This window comes from Danio aesculapii, chromosome 20 (assembly GCF_903798145.1).
Source record: "Danio aesculapii chromosome 20, fDanAes4.1, whole genome shotgun sequence".
Classification (NCBI taxonomy): Eukaryota; Metazoa; Chordata; class Actinopteri; order Cypriniformes; family Danionidae; genus Danio; species Danio aesculapii.
In genome coordinates this window covers 43,591,039-43,610,245 of record NC_079454.1, presented here as the reverse complement: position 1 = coordinate 43,610,245, position 19,207 = coordinate 43,591,039, and the positions used below count along the sequence as shown (strand labels likewise).

The 19,207-nt window shown below is 36.6% G+C and overlaps 1 protein-coding gene across 2 annotated transcripts in view; it reads right to left on the bottom strand.

Annotated features, from left to right (window-relative positions):
* Positions 1-19,207, bottom strand: part of efr3bb (EFR3 homolog Bb (S. cerevisiae)) — a 78,017-nt gene that overhangs the window by 35,644 nt on the left and 23,166 nt on the right. For both annotated transcript variants that reach the window (XM_056445498.1, XM_056445499.1), the window contains 5 exons: positions 10,988-11,064; positions 8,836-8,963; positions 8,603-8,753; positions 5,086-5,207; positions 3,102-3,251 (listed from right to left, as the gene is read on the bottom strand). In XM_056445498.1, the coding sequence (XP_056301473.1) occupies positions 3,102-3,251; positions 5,086-5,207; positions 8,603-8,753; positions 8,836-8,963; positions 10,988-11,064 (628 nt within the window). The remainder of the gene's footprint in view (positions 1-3,101; positions 3,252-5,085; positions 5,208-8,602; positions 8,754-8,835; positions 8,964-10,987; positions 11,065-19,207) is intronic.

The following is a 19,207-nucleotide window of genomic DNA, read 5'->3' as shown; positions in this document are numbered from 1 at the left end:
GCAGGTTAACCAGTCTGAGATGTAAACATCTGACAGGAAGAGTTCATTTTCAGCTGCCCTTTACATCAAACGGCAATTAGCACGCACACCAAACAGCAAAAAGGGGCAATTAAAGCTTCCCCTGTTGAGTAATTATGGCAAATCAACAAGGAGCCCGTTTCATTGATTATAATGGGAGCAATTTAGTTTAATGCGTCAGCATCCCGAATACGTCTGTTGTTGATTTAGTGTAATTGCGGCTCTAAACGTTGCAACTCTTCTTATTACAGATCCCTAGTTTTTCACAATTTTTTTACGAAAAAAAGTACTGATTTTGTTGTGGTAGTTCCCTGAAATTTGCGGACAATTTTGCAATAAAATATCTATCTATCTATCTATCTATCTATCTGTCTGTCTGTCTGTCTGTCTGTCTGTCTGTCTGTCTGTCTGTCTGTCTATCTATCTATCTATCTATCTATCTATCTATCTATCTATCGTTCTGTTTATTGTTCTATCCATCCATCTATCCGTCTATCTATCTATAAACTGTTTTTATCTATCTATCTATCTATCTATCTATCTATCTATCTATCTATCTATCTATCTATCTATCTATCTATCTATCTATCAACTGTTTTTATCTATCTATCTATCTATCTATCTATCTATCTATCTATCTATCTATCTATCTATCTATCTATCTATCTATCTATCTATCTATCTATCTATCTATCTATAAATGATATCTTATTAGGTAGCTTATTACAGGTATGGCTACGGCGTGTCTCTTCACGTGTAGTCCTGCAATTTGTCACATGCAGTCATGCGCTGGGCTGCAGCAGAAAATGCCGCCTTTTCATAAAAAAAAAAAAAAAAACACCTTTTTGTGCTTTATGCAATATCCACCAGGTGGCGCAAGGAACAACCGCTTTTCTATTGTCAGGCCAGCGCGAGCAAACGCCCCCCAAATCAAACAGGCTGTCCAGGCATGCGTTTCTGAAAACCATTAACAAAAGTTGCAAGTTCCATTGTTATAAACATAGTTTGTTGATTTGGTGTTTCCCAAGTGCATCGTTCCAACAAACATTCAAAAAACTGTGTCGCAAACTTGTACTGTACGTTTGCAACTACTTCTCTAGATCTGTAGTTACAGGTAGACAGTAAAAGCAACTTTGTTCTATTCCCAGTTATTCCCCCATACCCTATTTCTTTCGAACGTTTTAACATTTAAACTTAGAATGGTTTAAAAAATTGAAAGCATTAAAGTCATCTCTTTATGTAATTCGATTTTCTATGTATTTTTTAAGGGTCAGTTTTAGCGATCTTCATATTGACAATAAATAGAAAATAACTCAAATCTTTTTTCAGATTCTTTGCAAAAATAAAAAAAATGGCTAAGAGTGGCTTTAAAGTATTAGTAATATAGCTATTTGACTAATGTTACAGCTTATAGTTATTTATTTATATTTTATTATATCCGATTTTTGTGTGCTTTTCTTAAATATTTTATCTACATCTTTATGACTAAGCTAAAATGACATAAAACAACAGTTTTATGTCCTTCTGTTGTATTAATATTTTTCTATTATCTCAAAATAAATAAATGAATAAATAAATGAACAAATCAAGCGTCATCGTGCTCTTTCGTTCCGTCTCTCAAATACGACATGCATGCATCTAGACGTGCACATTCATGCACATGTTAGGCGTGCAGTCTAACACAATGACACAACTCATAAAAATAAAGCTTCTTTATTTTGGTCTCTTGTCAAAACAAGATCTAAAACAGAAATAAACGGTAGGGATTACGCCAAAGGAAGATTGTATAACTATATTTTTATCCACAATCATTTTTCGAGACACTCAAATACATCTCGACATTGTATACACAGCGCCTTTAAGTCATGCAAAACAACTAATTGCAAACTGAAATAAATCTAATTTGATTATATGGTTTGAAATTGGATATTTTATGAGATTTTTTACTTTTAATTTGCGATTATTTTGCAAGATCGCGAAAATTTGCTAATTTTTGTTGATTTTGCGTGGGAATCAGCGATTGCGGAATCGCGAAAAACTAGGGGGTCTGATATTAATGCAACATTTTAAATGATGAAGTGTAAATTAGTTAGTTAAACATTTAAATCTGTATGATGTTTTAAGGGAATTTGACAGATGTCAGCTTTATTGACACAATATATTTTAAAATACATTGATAATCTTAAGCAGGACAGCTCTTTTCAAAACATGTTTTTCCCGAGCAGCAAATCAGCATATATTGAATTATTGAATATATATATATTGAATAAACTCACTGCCTTACGACAGGGATGCATCGAATTTTTGGCTGACAAAAATTGTACTGTAACTGTACTGTAATGTGCACTTATATAGCGCATTAATCGTGTATGGTCATTCACCCATAGCGCTTCACAATCATGAGGCGGGGTCTCTCCACACCCCTACCAGTGTGCAGCATCCACTTGGATGATGAACGGCAGCCACAGAACAACGACGCCAGTGTGCTTCAGCTATTGGTGGAGTGGAGAGACAGTGATAGAGCCAATTCGGTGGATGGGGGTGATTGGAAGGCCATGATGGGTAAGGACCTATGGAGAGAATTTGGCCACCCCTACTCTTTTACGAGAAGTGCCATGGGATTTTTAATGACCACAGAGAGTCATGAAACGTCTCATCCGAAAGACAGCACTCACATACAGTATTGCGTCCCCTTCACTATACTGGGGCATTAGGACTCACACAGACCACAGGTTGAGTGCCCCCTCGTGGCCTCACTAACACCACTTCCGACAGCAACCTAGCTTTCCCATGTGGTCACGCGTCCAGGTACTGACCAGTCTCAGCCCTGTTTAGCTTCATTGAGTAACCGGTCTTGGGCTGCAGGGTGATATGGCTGTGGCATTTATCATAAAAAAACAGCTTTTTCATGAATCTGGAAAATCGAAAAAAAGAAAAGAAAAATGGCAAAAAAAAAAGGCTGTGTCACATTGTGCAGCAGTGTTCAGATCGATTTAAGGATTCAGCTTTGGGAGACATCGAAAGTTCCTGGAGAAAGACAAGATTATGTCCCATAGGAGTTAATTTGAGTCCAATTCTCTCACCTCTCTGTGCCTTCACCAGATTGCAGATTGAAGAGCAGTGACGGGACGATCTTGTCCATGTGCTGAGGATCCCAGATATTGGCCTGCAACTCATCGTTCACAGTCTTCCTCACTACTCCCTGCAGACCTTTGATTCCAGCCATTCGAATTCTGAGGCGAAGACATTGTCAGTTAGATTTGACAAAGATCTTGAATGTATATCCATCCATCCATCCACGCCTTATCCATCTCAATCTATCATCAATAAATCAATATATCAATTAATCCATCACTTTACTGTCCACCCATTTATCAATCCACCCATCCACCTTTGATTTCATCCAATAATCTACAAGCCCTTTTTACATCCATTCATCCCTCTCTGTCAGTCATTCACCCATCCATCAACCCATCCACCTATTCAGCTTCTCCACCATCCACCGATCCTTGTATACTATATAATCATCAATCCATCCCTATCCATCCATCCAGCCATCTCATTTAATCATCCATATATCCCTGTATACTATATAAACAACAAATGCATTCCTATCTTTTCATCCACTTATCCAGCTCCATCATTCATCCATCCATCATCACTGTACTATATAAACAGTAATCACCCTATCCATTCATCCATCTCTCTCCACCATCCATCCGTCAATCCTGCTCTATACACCATTTGTTAATCACTGTATATTATATAACCAACATTCATCCCCATCCATTCATCCATCAATCCATTTCTGTCCACATCCATCCATCAATCCAGCTGTATTCATCACTCATCAGTCACTGTCTACTATATAACCAACAATCCTCTCTTTCGATTCATCCGCTCATCTCTCTCCACCATCTATCCATCCATCTTTCTATACATCCATCCAACTGTATGTCCGTCCATCCATCCATCTCTGTCCTTCCATCAACCCAGCTGTATTCATCATTCATCCATCACTGTGTAATATATAACTAACAATCCTTCCTATCCATTCATTCATCCATCTTTGTCTAACATACATCCATCCACCTCTATCCTTCCATCAATCCAGCTGTACTCATCATTTATCAATCCTGCTCCATTCGTCAATCACTTAATACTATATAACCAACAATCCTCCCTATCCATATATCAATCTCTGTCCTTCCGTCAATCTAGCTGTAGTCATCATTCATCAATCACTGTCTACCATATAAGACTGTCGACAATCCTCTCCATCCATCCGTTCGTCCAACTATCCATCCATCTCTGTTCTACCATCAATCCAGCTGTATTCATCATTCATCCATCACTGTGTACTATATATCCAACAATCCTCTCTATCCATCTCTCTCCACCATCCATCCGTCCGTCCCACCGTCCATCTATCAATCCTGCTATATTCATCACTCATCAATCACTGTATACTATATTACAGACAATCCTCCCTATCCATTCATCCATATATCCATCCATCCACCACAATCCTCCCAACAATCCAGCTGTATTCATCATTAACTGTCTACCAACCATCCTCCTTATCCATTCATTTATCCATTCCTCTCCACCATTCTCAGATCTGTTCATCCATTCATTAGTCAATGCTGCTCTATTCATCATTCATTAATCACTGCCTGCTATATAAGCAACAATCCTCCCTTTCCATTCATACATCTCTCTACATCATCCATCAATCATGAATACAGCTGTATTCATCATTCATCCATCACTGTACACTATATAACCAACAATCATCCCTATAAACTCACCCATCCATCTCACTCCATTATCCATCCCTGTATACTATAGAACCAACAATCCATGCATCCACTTATCCAACGTTATCATCCATCTCTACCATTCATTCATACACTGTAGATCCATCCATCCACCATCTATTCATCCATCTCCTGCCTTTATGTATATTCACTTCTACTTAAACTCTGCGTATCATTCCTTCTCCATAACTCATCCATATATCTGGATTGACTGCACACACACTCTGTCAGACGTGTGTTTGCTCACTTGGTGCGGATATCGGGGTCCTCAAAGCCAGAATGGCACATCTCACTAAACCGTGACACAAAGAAATCATAACTGCGGTGATAAGAAGGGGTGTCCTCCTCGATGTTAGCAAACTTCACAAACTGAAAGAGAAACAAAACAGCAATTCAGTAGAAATAAATTAATTACATAACTAGACAACCACAATCAAATCAGGTTAAAAACTCATTTCCTCGAAAAGATGGCAAATGCTGCTCTACCCAGGGTCAGCTAGGGGGTGATTATGAGGTAGCATTATCAAAGATTAAATGCTAATGTGACGTTGTTTTTGTTCTATATTAACCCCAGCCAACAGCACCACCACCACATCTTCAGCATTGGACAATAAAGGCTGAAACCTACAAATAAGAACAATACATTTCAATATAGAAGAACAAGCTTTATCTGCATGGACGTAAATTAATCAAATTAATAAATTTACTGTTATTTAAAAATAAGGATAGGGTCATGAGTAGACATACAGTTGAAGTCAGAATTATTAGCCATCTTTTGAATTTTTTTTTCTTTTTTTAGATATTTCCCAAATTATGTTTAACAGAGCAAAGACATTTTCTCAGTATGTCTGATAATATTTTTTCTTCTGGAGAAAGTCTTATTTGTTTTATTAGGGCTAGAATAAAAGCATTTTTTAATTTTTTTTAAATCCATTTTAAGGTCAAAATTATTAGCCCCTTTAAGCAATATATTTTTTCGACTGTCTACAGAACAAACCATCATTATACAATAACTTGCCTAATTACCCTAACCTGCCTAGTTAACCTAATTAACCTAGTTAAGCCCTTAAAATATCACTTTAAGCTGTATAGAAGTGTCTTGAACAATATCTAGTCAAATATTATTTAATGTCATCATGGCAAAGATAAAATAAATAAATTATTAGAGATGAGTTATTAAAACTATTGTGTTTAGAAATGTGTTGAAAAAAATCTTCTCTACACTAAACAGACATTGGGGAAAAAATAAACAGGGGGGCTAATAATTCAAGGGGGCTAATAATCCTGACCTCAACTGTATCTACCATATATCTACTAAAAGACAAGAATTATTACTTTAAAACTGTATTGTAAATAAATCATATGAACGTTTTTTTTATACTGGTCAGTAATATTACTGAAATTAAATATAAATTTACACACAACTAAATAAATAGACTCAATGATGGGCTGAGAATCTGCGGAAATCTGTGGATATTCTGCATGATTCCGGCACAGATTAAATTGAATTAAATTAAATTGAATTAGGGGCCATTCACATTTTGCACTCGCAAGTTTGTGTGCTCAAATATTTTATGTGGAACCGAAACAACACTGGCGAAAACCAATTGACGGATGCATGTAGAAAACCATTCCCGTGCGCCTTACAGAGGTGCTGCCCCTGCTCCCGGTGTGAGAATACCGGTTGTTTACATGCACGCTGATAAAATACTCGCCATTCATGCGCTGTAAAACCAGAGTAACATCCTTTTATGCAGAGGTGTCGGCATGCAGCAAGTTTTGCAAGTCGACAAAACTGAAGTTTATATAATTATATATATAATAAGTTTATATATGATCTTATTTTGCATGGCCATGAAACGGAAAGGAGGGATAATGAGTCAGGGGGTTAAGACTTAATGACATTCATTCTCAGCCATGAGTCGGACAGATAATTCTATAAATTCTATTTATTTCATTTTATAGAATTGTCATAATTAATATTTATGCAAAATATTTCTACTATTATTTCTTAGCTTATCACTTCAGTTTTGTCTTTACATTGTTTTCCAATTACATTTAGAATTGGTTTCTGTTATTTAACATATTCTGTTATAGTGCCAAGTTATGGGGTGGTTCACCCAGGGTGGCATTTAAGCTAGAACCACCACTGGTCATGAGAGATATTTTTGAGTGTGATTAACCCAATTATTATTCACATATACTTTTACAGATTCATATATTTGAAATGCTGCGAATGAGCTACAGAGAAGTCTTACTGTTTTTGTTTCATACTAAAAAAGGAAGCTAATCTTTTAACATTTGACAGGATTTAGCTATTTAAAGTCATGTTCACTGTGGCCATGAATAAAATAAAATAAAAGGCCCTAATATAGAAACAGTAGGAAGCTGAAAAATGGGATTCTGTCACCTACATGATTTAATGACTCGTTTTTAAACTAGTGCCTACATATCAAATCTGCATTAATGAATAATATCTGCATAAACTCTACATTTCCTTATGTGATTAGGCCTTTGCAGAACCAAGTGAGCATTAACTAACTCTTCCCTGTCCTAAAGCATTTCCAGGTTAATAGGGTCACTGTAAAACGCCACTGAGAAATGAATCAGTTTGAAAGGAGATTTATATACGACATGATTTCTGCAGTGTGTTTCTGGGTGATAGAGTGTAAAATTTTCTAGTGTATGTTTGCATGTATTGCACTTCGGATTGCTCCTTTTTACCTATAATTTATGTTCATGTCCGGATTGTGTTTAGATGGATTGACTGCATGGTGTTTATAGTTGATTATGGCTCACCTGAAACAATCTTTTTATATATTTTATGTATTTAAAAACCACAAGTTCCAAAATACATAACATTAAATATTGGTCATATTTTACACTTTCACAATCAAAATGCTTCATAATAAAGGGATAGTTCACCCAAAAATGAAAATTCTGTCATTATTTACTCAACCTTTACATGTCACAAACCACTTTGAGTTTCCTTTTTCTGTCAGACGCAAAAAAGAAAGCGTTCTTGCAGGACTCCCAGATTTCATCAAGATTATTTGGATTCATCTTCAATGCCTCCTCCTCCATCTTACCGCAGACATGCTCAATAATGTTTATTCTGGTGACTGGGCTGGCCAATCCTGGAGCACCATGACCTTTTTCTGCTTTCAGGAACTTTGACGTGGAGGCTGAAGTATGAGAAGGAGCGCTATCTTGCTAAAGAATTTGCCCTCTCCTGTGGTTTGTAATGTAACGGTCAGCACAAATGTTTTGATTCCTCAGACTGTTGATGTTGCCATCCACTCTGCAGATCTCTCGCACTGAATTTAACCCCCAACCATGACTTTTCCTTCATCAATCTTGACTAATTTCTGTGAGAATTTTGGGTCCATGCAGGTTCCAATAGGTCTTCTGCAGTATTTCTGATGATTGGGATGCAGCTAAACAGATGATTAATCAGAAAAACTTTTCTGCCACTTTTCCAAATGATCAACTAGAAGTCAAGTTATTATTTGTGGCTGTTACAATTGGGATTGACGACTAGACTTTTGTCAGGTAGTGTAGTAGGAAATACAAATACTGTGAAAGTCAATGGTTACAGGTTTCCAACATTCTTCAAAATAACTTCTAAGGAAACTCAAAGATATGAGCCACTTGAGCGTGAGTACATTTTTTATTTATATTTTACATTTTATGGAAATTAAAGTGACAATTGATGCAGTTTAGAGTAGTCCCTTCTGCACTATCATACAACACTGTGTACATACCGAGTTTGTTCCCAGGATTTGCAGGTTGGGTTTGTCAGCCTCCAGGAGTTTTCGTACCATCTTTAAGAAACTCTCTACAAACAGATTGATACTCTGACAGTGGCAGGCCATTAGAAGCTGGTCCAGAGCTTCCATTGCAATACACACATACCTGAAGAGACAAACACACACTCAATACAGTAGAACAAAGAGAGAAAAACATTTCAGATCAGGCTTGTAATGAATTTTGGTACCCATAACGATGTCTAGCTACATCACGGGACAGTCTTTCAGACAGATATGCCCCGATCCGATCCAGCTTCTCTGGAGCTGACAGGGCATAGAAAGTCAGTTTCTCCATGTTGGCCTTGACCAACCCATCCTGTATACACAGAAAACCAAAACACACACAAGTATCAATATCATGACCACAGCAGACTAGGAATTACATGTCCAGAATTTTCAGTCTAGTCTTAGACTAAGTAGACTATATACAAGGCCTGTCACAATATATGGACTTATGCATAACACATAGACATGACCTCAATCATTTTGGTGATGCAATATAAATCGCCCATATATAAACACCAAATCTAGCAACACTTCAGCTAATTGTGCAACATCTCTATCGTTATTGGAGGAGCCAGTGTTAGTATGGTTAAAAAAACAATATAGTCCTTACTATAAATTACTTTTATGAACTTGCAACTGAACATAGATCTGGTAGCAGATATTGCAGCCTCTTACATTTACCTTGCACTTTTTGTCAACGTTTATTATTTCTTATTAAGGATATGTGTTTTCACATTCTAATTCCAATGTCTCATTCTTATATTGTTAAAATGACTATAATTAAATTTAATATTCATAAGAATAAAATATTCAATTCATGTTTATTTCTATAGAGCTTTTACAATGTAGATTGTGTCAAAGCAGCTTAACATAGAAGTTCTTGTAAATTAAAACTGTGTCAGTCCAGATTTCAGAGTTGAAGTTCAGTTTAGTTCATTTCAGTGTGGTTTAATTTTCACTGCTGAAAGTCCAAATGCTGAAGAGAAAATCTATCAATGCGCAGCTCCACAAGTCCCAAAACCAAGCAAGCCAGTGGCAACAGTGGTGAGGAACAAACTTGCTTGTCTCGATTTCTGCTGTGACATTCGGTTGGTAGGGTCAGAATTTGGCATCAACATGAAAGCATCCTGCCTTTATCAACATTTCAGGCTGGTGGTGGTGGTGTAATGGCGTGGGGGATAATTTCTTGGCACACTTTGGACCAATAAGTACCAATTGAGCATTGTGTCAATGCGACAGCCTACCTAAGTATTGTTGTTGATCACGTCCATCCCTTTATGATGGCTACTTCCAGCAGGATAACGCGTCATGTCATAAAGCACGAATCATCTCAGACTGGTTTCTTGAACATGACAATGAGTTCACTGTACTCAAATGGTCTCCACAGTCATCAGATCTCAATCCAATACAGCACCTTTGGGATGTGGTGGAACGGGAGATTCGCATCATGGATGTGCAGCCGACAAATCTGCAGCAACTGCATGATGCCATCATGTTAATATAGACTAGAATCTCTGAGGAATATTTCAAGTGCCTTGTTGAATCTATGCCACGGAGGATTAAAGCAGTTCTGAAGGCAAAAGGGGGTCCAACCCGGTACAAGGAAGGTGTACCTAATAAAGTGGCCGGTGAGTATATATTTATAAATGATACATTTTAATACACAAATTCTTGTGCTGTGAAGTAAAATACAAAATTGTGTATGGAAAGCATCGTCAATGCACCGTGATGGACCGAGATATTGAATTGAACCAAATCGATGGCATGATAATGAGATTTTTGACATATCGCCCAGCCCTATTTGCTAAATAAAAATGTTTGCTAAACTGCAGAAGTACATTATTGGTCAAAAGTCTGGCATCTGCAAGATTTCTGGATGATTTTGATAGAAATCTGTAATGTGAAGGATCATTATTGCAATGCAAACCCCTGCTGGCTTTAAACTGCACTGAACATGACTAATGAACTGAGCTACCGCAGCTCAAATGCTGACCAACGAGAGCTAATGGAGACATTTCAGATATCTCAGCTTTTCCACTGGCCGCTTTTTGAGAAAATAACATAAAATGGTGTTAAACTCAGTCTCAGCAAAGACTGGGAGTCGATGGGTTTCTGGCTCAACTCCTCAGACACCTGCTTAGGTAATTGCCTGTTACACACTAAATGCACTTTCTTTTAAGTGGTCTCGGAAATCAAGCATCTGCCAAGAGCATGAATGCAAATGTAAATAAGCGGTTAGAGAGGAGAAACGAGGGCTGTTTGACTGCAAATAGACTCTGTGTGATGCTGTAAAAGAATGGAGTTGAGATAAAGAGAGAGAGGGAATGTTCTCACCTCCGGGTCTTCAGGAAAGATGTTATCCACCAGTCTCTTGTAGCGAGGCCTCAGCGCTCCACAACAACCACACACCCCTGCAGAGAAAAAAGAAAAAACTAAATGTGGTTGTGAACTATTTTCTAGAACCAAAGTGCCATTGGTTTTAGGATGACGTTAGATTTCCGTCCACAAATGGTAACGTGAATATTGGGTCTGGTTGATTTAAAAAAAAAAATGTGTGTATTTAATATATATATGTTGTAAAAATTGACATTGCAATATTTTATTTTTCTGTAATAGATATTGCAATATGATTAAAATTTCACCACATGGTTTGAATAGCTCTATTTGGAAAGAAATCATTCATTTAGATTGATTGTGGTAATTTTGTAAGGGTTTGAATCATGTACAAAAAAATAAACAAATTGCAAGCAAAAATTATTACAATAAGTCAAATCAGCGAAAATTTACCGTTTTCTGGAGAGTCAAATAGTATTCAGGTACACAAATTGAATAATTAAAAGTAAAATATGAAATAACACTTTATAGTCTTCTTCACTGTATTAATAATTCAGTAAAATATTTCCTCATTAAAGTTACAAATATCGTACGTTTTTGTGCCTGAAGGCTCTTGAAATGCCTTTAAAACACATGCAAATCTTAAAATTTCACTCTGTTATGGTTATGTATTGGTATGACTCCACAAATCTCATGTATTCTCAGCTGTGGTGCTGATCAATAATCATCATAACTCAATTTTGCAAATCCTGCGATGTGACTATTGTGGACACACACATTGCGATATCGATGCTGAAACAATATATTGTGCAGCCCTAATATATATATATTTATATACACACACACATATACACATACAAAGATACATACATACATACATCCATACATACATACATACATGCATACATACATACATACATACATAGTAGTTTTAACTCATTTCTAGTAACCGATTTATTTTGTCTTTGCCATGATGACAGTAAATAATATTTGACTAGATATTTTTCAAGACACTTCTATACAGCTTAAAGTGACATTTAAAGGCTTAACTAGGTTAATTAGGTTAACAAGGCAGGCTAGGGTAATTAGGCAAGTTATTGTATAATGATGGTTTGTAATGTAGACTATCGAAAAAATATATAGCTTAAAGGGGCTAATAATATTGACATTAAAATGGTTTTAAAAAAATTAAAAACTGCTTTTATTCTAGCCAAAATACAACAAATAAGACTTTCTCCTGAAGAAAAAATATTATCAGACATACTGTGAAAATTTTCTTGCTCTGTTAAACATTATTTGGGAAATATTTAAAGTAAAAAATTCAAAGGGGGGCTAATAATTCTGACTTCAACTGTTTGTCTATGTGTGAAGAAAGAAAAATTAGTGGTCATCAAAATAACTTGAAACTGAAAAAATTAATGATCAAAAATTACTGAATTAGATGAATGAAAATCAGATATTATTTTCTAATTGTGGCTTAACCAAACATTAAAGGAGGCAAACTAATAAAACTTGCCTGGACAAAATTCCAGACTACGAACAGTTTTGTCCACGTATGTATTTATTTTGTACTTCCTTCTCTTTCCTTTTCCTCTCACTCTCTTTCTTCCTTTCTTTCAATCCATTTAGTTTGTTTACTCCTTAAACCATGACGCATTGTTACAGACAGACACTATAAAGCCTCATTCACACTACCAGCGACTCGTTGCGACAAAACGTCAAGCGACCGTTCAACGGAAAGTGAGCGACTTCCGGCGACTTCAGTCTACACGAATGACAGCGACCATTGGTCACCAGGTGTCTAGCAATGCAACAAAGTTGAGAATCCTGCAACTTTACGCAAATGAAGAGCGACTTTCTTGAGCAAGAGTCAATAGGAGCACTAGTGGAGCTCACGTGATCCTCTCCCAGCTTGCTCAGAGGCCAGTTATATTCATGCTGTAGACCTACACAGACCAGCGTTTGCAGCAGGTCACCACCCAGAGTGACAGGCAGCTACAAAGTTGCTGCTAGTGTGAACAAGGCATGAATTAAATACTTCTAAATGTTGAATGTTGGCAGTCAGTTTAAGTTTTATGTTAACTTGTATGTATACGTGGTAAAAAAGCGTTCTCATGACAGTATTCAACCTGCCTACTACCATAATATAAACATGTAATATTTCTTGTGAGCCCTTTTTAATATCTATCATTACTGACTGAGCATAACATGAGTCAATATTCTAATTAGTATTTTCTTATAACATCCACGTTTCTAGAAATGGAGAGCATAACCTTGGATCATTAGTGTGAGTCAACATGGGAATAAAAGCGAACGTCAAGCCATTAGCGCAACTTCAATTATTGAGGACAATGTTCACATAGCGGCGTGTGGGCTTGAGGACACTCCATAGTGAAGGTCAAAAATGGCACAAGCTGCATCTTGTCAAACCCAGACAGCCTTGAGGATAGAGCAACATAGAAATCATTGGTTGCCAATGTGCAGTGGTAAATCTGCAATCCGATTGGCCAATGCATCTCAGCAGTGATGAGTCACACGTGTCCCACTGAACTGCATGATGGCAAAGAAAATGTTCTGGAGGCAAGCATAACTTACTTGAAGTGTTTTTCTCCACATCGGTAGATGGTATGATAAAATCGCTTTTTTAAATCACAAACACACACAGCGCAGCAGACACACACACACACACGCACACACACACACACACACTCGCACACGCAATAAAACAGATTTCATGCAGATCTGGCTCAAGTTGAGAGCTGAAAGGCCTTAATCTCTGAACGACGTCACTGAGGGGAAAGAAAATCTTCAGATCTGCGAATGCTTTTTCTGATCGGTTACGCTAAAATGAATGTTAGAGAGGCAAGGCTTCTCTATTTTTAGCTTCTGCTCCATTTTGACTTCAAAGAGAAGCTTTACTTCCTGGCTCAACTTATCTACTGCCTTCAACGTCCCCGTTTATGTGGAACCCATTTAAAGCAAGTTTCACATTATTTCTAACACACAAGACCTCCTTCCTTCCTTGTAACCCAGAATGTTTGGGCTGTTCTTCTGGAGCAATTTCATGCAAATATCAACCGTCCCATGAAAAAAGAACTAAATTTTAGGAGGTTGAAAACAAGAACAACTTTAAAAAGTTTGTGTGTGTCTGTCTGTGGTGTAAAACAGTCTAGATCTGACTCTCAAACAATGTCAGGATAATAATCAATTTAAAAAGTTGTATAAATATATATTATTAAAGGAATATAATGATGAAGGTGATTGAAAAAGTATTAAGAGATAAAGGTATGATGACATTTTTATTAATAGCTATTTGCAGTACTAGGTTTTGTTTTGTTTTTTTCTCTGGGTTTATGTTACAAAATGTAAAGGTACAAATGTAATCAAACATATAATTTGTCAAAGATGCCAAAAGGGTCAAATATGTCATGTAAAAAGAAGAGATAAGTAAAAGAAGAAATAAGTTTAAGAAATAGGCGAATGATGCATGTGTAATGGGGTGGGAAAATAATAAGCTTGTGCTTCATCCCACTCCATTTTCGACCATGTTGAAATGTATTTTTGTTATTGATATTTTATGTATGATATTTTGTTCGAAAATAAATAAATCAAACCAAGCACATTTTCACCAAAATAGCTAAACTTTTTTGTGCAAGCAAGTATTAAACAGTACTTTAAAAATACTCAAAAATGTTTCTGCCAATATTTCCAAACAATTATATTTGATTTACCAAAGTCACACAAGTGGCAATTCCACATCAGTCACATCCATAATCGAGAGGCATCACATTCATAACGAAGCTTCTTCCTCATAAATGCAAAAATATAAATTAAATAAAATCGGTCCTTTTTAATTCTACAGAGAGCCAACTCTTAGGCTTTTGATTAGCATAGTTTCTTTTTGGTTGTGTAGTTTAATTCACAGAATTTCTACAAAAAAATGTTGCATACTGTAAACTTGCTAACTTTTTTAGCCACATCCTTAACGCATGTTTATTTTCCTTATTTAAAAATCAAAAACATGGTCACAGATTGATATTTTTCTAATCCCATAACTCTGTGGTTGGTCATTTTGGAAAATATAAACAGATGTTTCAACATAATGTTAGAATGTACCTATGTTCAGAATGTTTACTGCAAATGTCTCATCCATAATGCAGGAATTGCTCATAGGACGAAAGAGAAGTAGTCATTATTTACTGAAATTAGCTGTTCAATCAAATTACTGCAATACTCATCTATTATTGCAATCAATAATATGCCTTTTTATGTCAAAGGCAATTATGAATGTTACAAGCTGACGTTATTTCTTCTGTGAAACACCAAAGGAAACAAAATATTTAAGCTGTTCTTTTGGATACAACTCAAGTGAAAGTGTCATTATTCAATTAAATTTAAGAATATCTCGCTTTTTTCATTATTTTTGACAATTGCGTACAATTGTTGAAATAAACTCATAAACAAATTTAATTTCAAATTTAATTTAAGCTCTTTCAAGGACCTGTGCTTGCTTTCAAATACTTTTCAGGCCTTGAATCCATATGTCTGAAATTTAAGTACTTTTAAGTGTGGAAACCCTGTATTATATAGTCATTCTGATATTATACAATCAGAGGCTTAAATCTTAAAATGTATAGCGGCACAATATCGAACATTGCAATATTTTGTTTTTCTGTGATTTAGATTGCAATATGAATATCATTTCACCAGTAGACTAATTGGGGGGGGGGGGGGGGGGGGGGGGGGGGGGGGGGTATTGTGATACAGAAATTCAATAGTAAAATGCAATCTTGATCATTATTTTCCATATTAAATGATAATGATATACAGTAATCAACATTTGAAATTGATCAAACATTTCCAAAAACTATTGAATAAGACCCATTCTTGTACTAGGACAGTTTTTAAAACTTTTTTGATCCACTACAAACGTTGACTACTATATATTTCAATATAAGTTGTTAATACTTCCAGATTTAAAGAGAGTACCACAACAATGACTGAAGCCATAAAAATTAGAGGTTCTCTTAAATAGCATAACATATTTTCAGCCAATAAATTTTCGGTGGCTGAAAATTCGATACATCTCTAACATCAACACACTTTTAGATTCCCATTGATTCCGCTTAGATCAATATAGAGTAAAAAAAAGTCCAGAGCTTATTATTAGCTACGTTTCCATCCACATATTTAAGCGCATATTGAATTTGTGCATATACTTTTTTTTTTTAAAATTGGTTGATGGAAACGCCAACATGGGCATAAATTTTGAAAATACGCATAAAAAACATGCGCATAACTGAGTAGGATCAACTTTTTATTCGATAAGAAAAGATGCGCATAAACTACGATGGAAACACTTTTACCGAACAAATTCCAGTATGCGCATTAAATAAAGATCATGTGATTTTATTAAGAGATCGTGGGATGATAAAATATGTGCAAATGGATAAACCAGCAGGCTGAGCACATTGTAAAACATCTGAAATGCTGTTTCGGTCATTCTAAAATGCCATAACAGTTTCAGTATTAGTGTTATTATGTTATTGATCACCTCCAGAATCAAGAGTGTCTGTGCTCCGCGTCTCACACCTTCAAATGCCACAGTGTGTTCATTTCGTGTCAGGATTGCCTACTGAGGCGCAAGTCACTTATTAAATGAAGAAAAGATTCACGTAGCTTCACCTACCACAGCAAATTCCATTTTTAACTTGATATTTGGCGCCAGGTAATCAGAAAGTGACTATTTTGCTCGCTTTGACTCGTTGGATGGAAACGCTGCTTTATTCGCACGTCTTTTATGCGCTAATCCAGTTTTGCACATAAAGTCAATTCGCATTTTTGGATAGAAATATAGCTATTGATATTGATATAAACTTTGTCGTAATTCGATATAATTGCAAATTGTTTAAATTCACTTGAGATCCTGTGATGTGACTATTGCAGACTCACACATTGCGATATCGATGCTTAAACGATATATTGTGCTGCCCTATTAAAAAGACAATAACGTCATTTATTGCAATACATTTTGGTGCAATATATTGGAAAACAAACACAAAATTGACATCATCACAGGCCTAGAGACAATAAAGACAGAATTTGCACTATTAGCTTAACTCACTCTTAAGGCTTTGTGGGTTTTCTGATAATGTGTTAAATGCTGAGCTGCTGCTGCACTGCGCCGTGACTCTGTGCCCACATGAACAGACAGAGATGGCACCGCACTGACAGCCAGCTCTGCCTCCCCCTCACAAACAGCTGTGTTTCACTCCTGTGACTCTCTCCCACTCATTAAATCTCCATCTAGCAGATAAGATGCAAGAGAGTCTTTAATGCAGAAAACTTCATTCTTACACATTTAATTATTCATCGTCTACTGATAAGCTGAAGCTGGATTGGCCTAGCAGATGTAGTGTTATCTGTCACACCATTAAAGCCAACGAAACACACCAACTTTAACCTTATTTCTTGTAATGGCCATTGGACACACGCTTCGCTAGTCAAGGCTGAGGCTTCTCTGTTTTCACTGAAACTAGATCGTAGTGATCTGCCACATGACCAGATCAATGCCATAAGCAAAACACCTTCAGCACCCTCTCCATAAGAAAATAAGTGCACATGAAGTCACAGATCCTTTGACGTCAAATGAAAGCAATTCACATGATTTATATACTCAGATGCAGCTGATAAACTTTTTCCTCACCATGACAAACCTCATGAGTATGGCCAAATGAAATTAACAGAACTTTTTAAATTCATTTCAGTAATATTATGGACTAATATGAAAATGTTCATATGATTTATTTACAATAGTTTGTAGTCATATTTTCTGTCTATTAGTAGATATAGATTATATGAGAGACTTGTTTTGTTTACCAAAAAAAGTGGATCTAATTGGATTTGCATTGCAAACATTAAAGGGCACCTATGTTACCCCTTTTTCAGATTTAATATGAGTCTTTTGTGCCTCCAGAAAGTGTCTGTAAAGTTTCAGCTCAAAACACCCATCAGATTTTTTTATTATACCTTTTATAAGATTCTATTTTATACACTTTTGTACCAGGAAGCGGTTTTGTTGTACAGCGCCTTTAAGGCTAGTCCTCCCCGCCCACAGTTTCTACGTGCCTTTCTGCGTGCCTTAATCTCCTCCCTCGACTGATTCAGACAACAGACAGACATAAAGGAAGAAGATCTCACGGAGCGTTTGTAAGAAATACTACAGTGAGAACTATACCAATGAGTATTTGATGCATTTGTTGTGTTAAGTTGCAATAATGAGTCACACACAATGTTGTTACAAAGTTCACATGCACACAGATACACACACATACACAGCGCAGCAGACACACACACACGCATGCACCCACGCACGCACACACACACCCACACACAGACGCGTTTAGCTTTGCACTCTGTTTGCACGCAATGTGACAGGATGCAGGTTAATCTCCACAGCTGTATGAATATCTGTTATGTTAATGTACAAAATAAACCTGATTTAACGTCCACAAACTGGGATTGAAGCGTCTTTATAATTGTTCTGACACGAGGCTGTGCTGATGAAGTAAAGCTGAAGTGAATCGCTGTAATTCATTACACACATGCTCCAATTTAGAACATTTTAAACTGGTAAAACTCACTCTTGATCACATTTGATGATGATTGATGATCCTAGCGAACTGAACACACCTTTTATTCCCGGTTGCTTTGCGCACATCCTGTCTTGTTGATTTGATTATACGCGTTACTATAGAGACATGTTAATACACAACTGACAATCAATTCGGTGGGCAGGTTGGCCGCACTCCTACGTCAAGTTGAGGTCGGTCTGAAAACCGCTCCAATTGGTCCACCATTTTTATGTTGTTAAATTTTTTAAAAAGAACTGAGTGTATTTATATCACCCCAATATGACGACCTATACACTATACATACACATTTGTCTGTCCAAACAGCTTGAAAAGTAGATTTTTCAACATAGATTCACACGGGGCTTAAGCTTGACCAAGGGCGTGTCTGAAGTTGGGGCTGACGTGATCGTCATAGCAGCGTCAGCCAATGAATTTAGACCGCAATCAGCTACTGACTGAGCTGGGGTATTTGCATAAAGTAATTTGACTGGCTGATGCTTCCAGTGGTGCTTGAAGTTGAGAAATCCCCAACTTCTGCAGCGAGCAACACCGCTAAAGCAACGCCGACGGATCTACAATTCAGTTT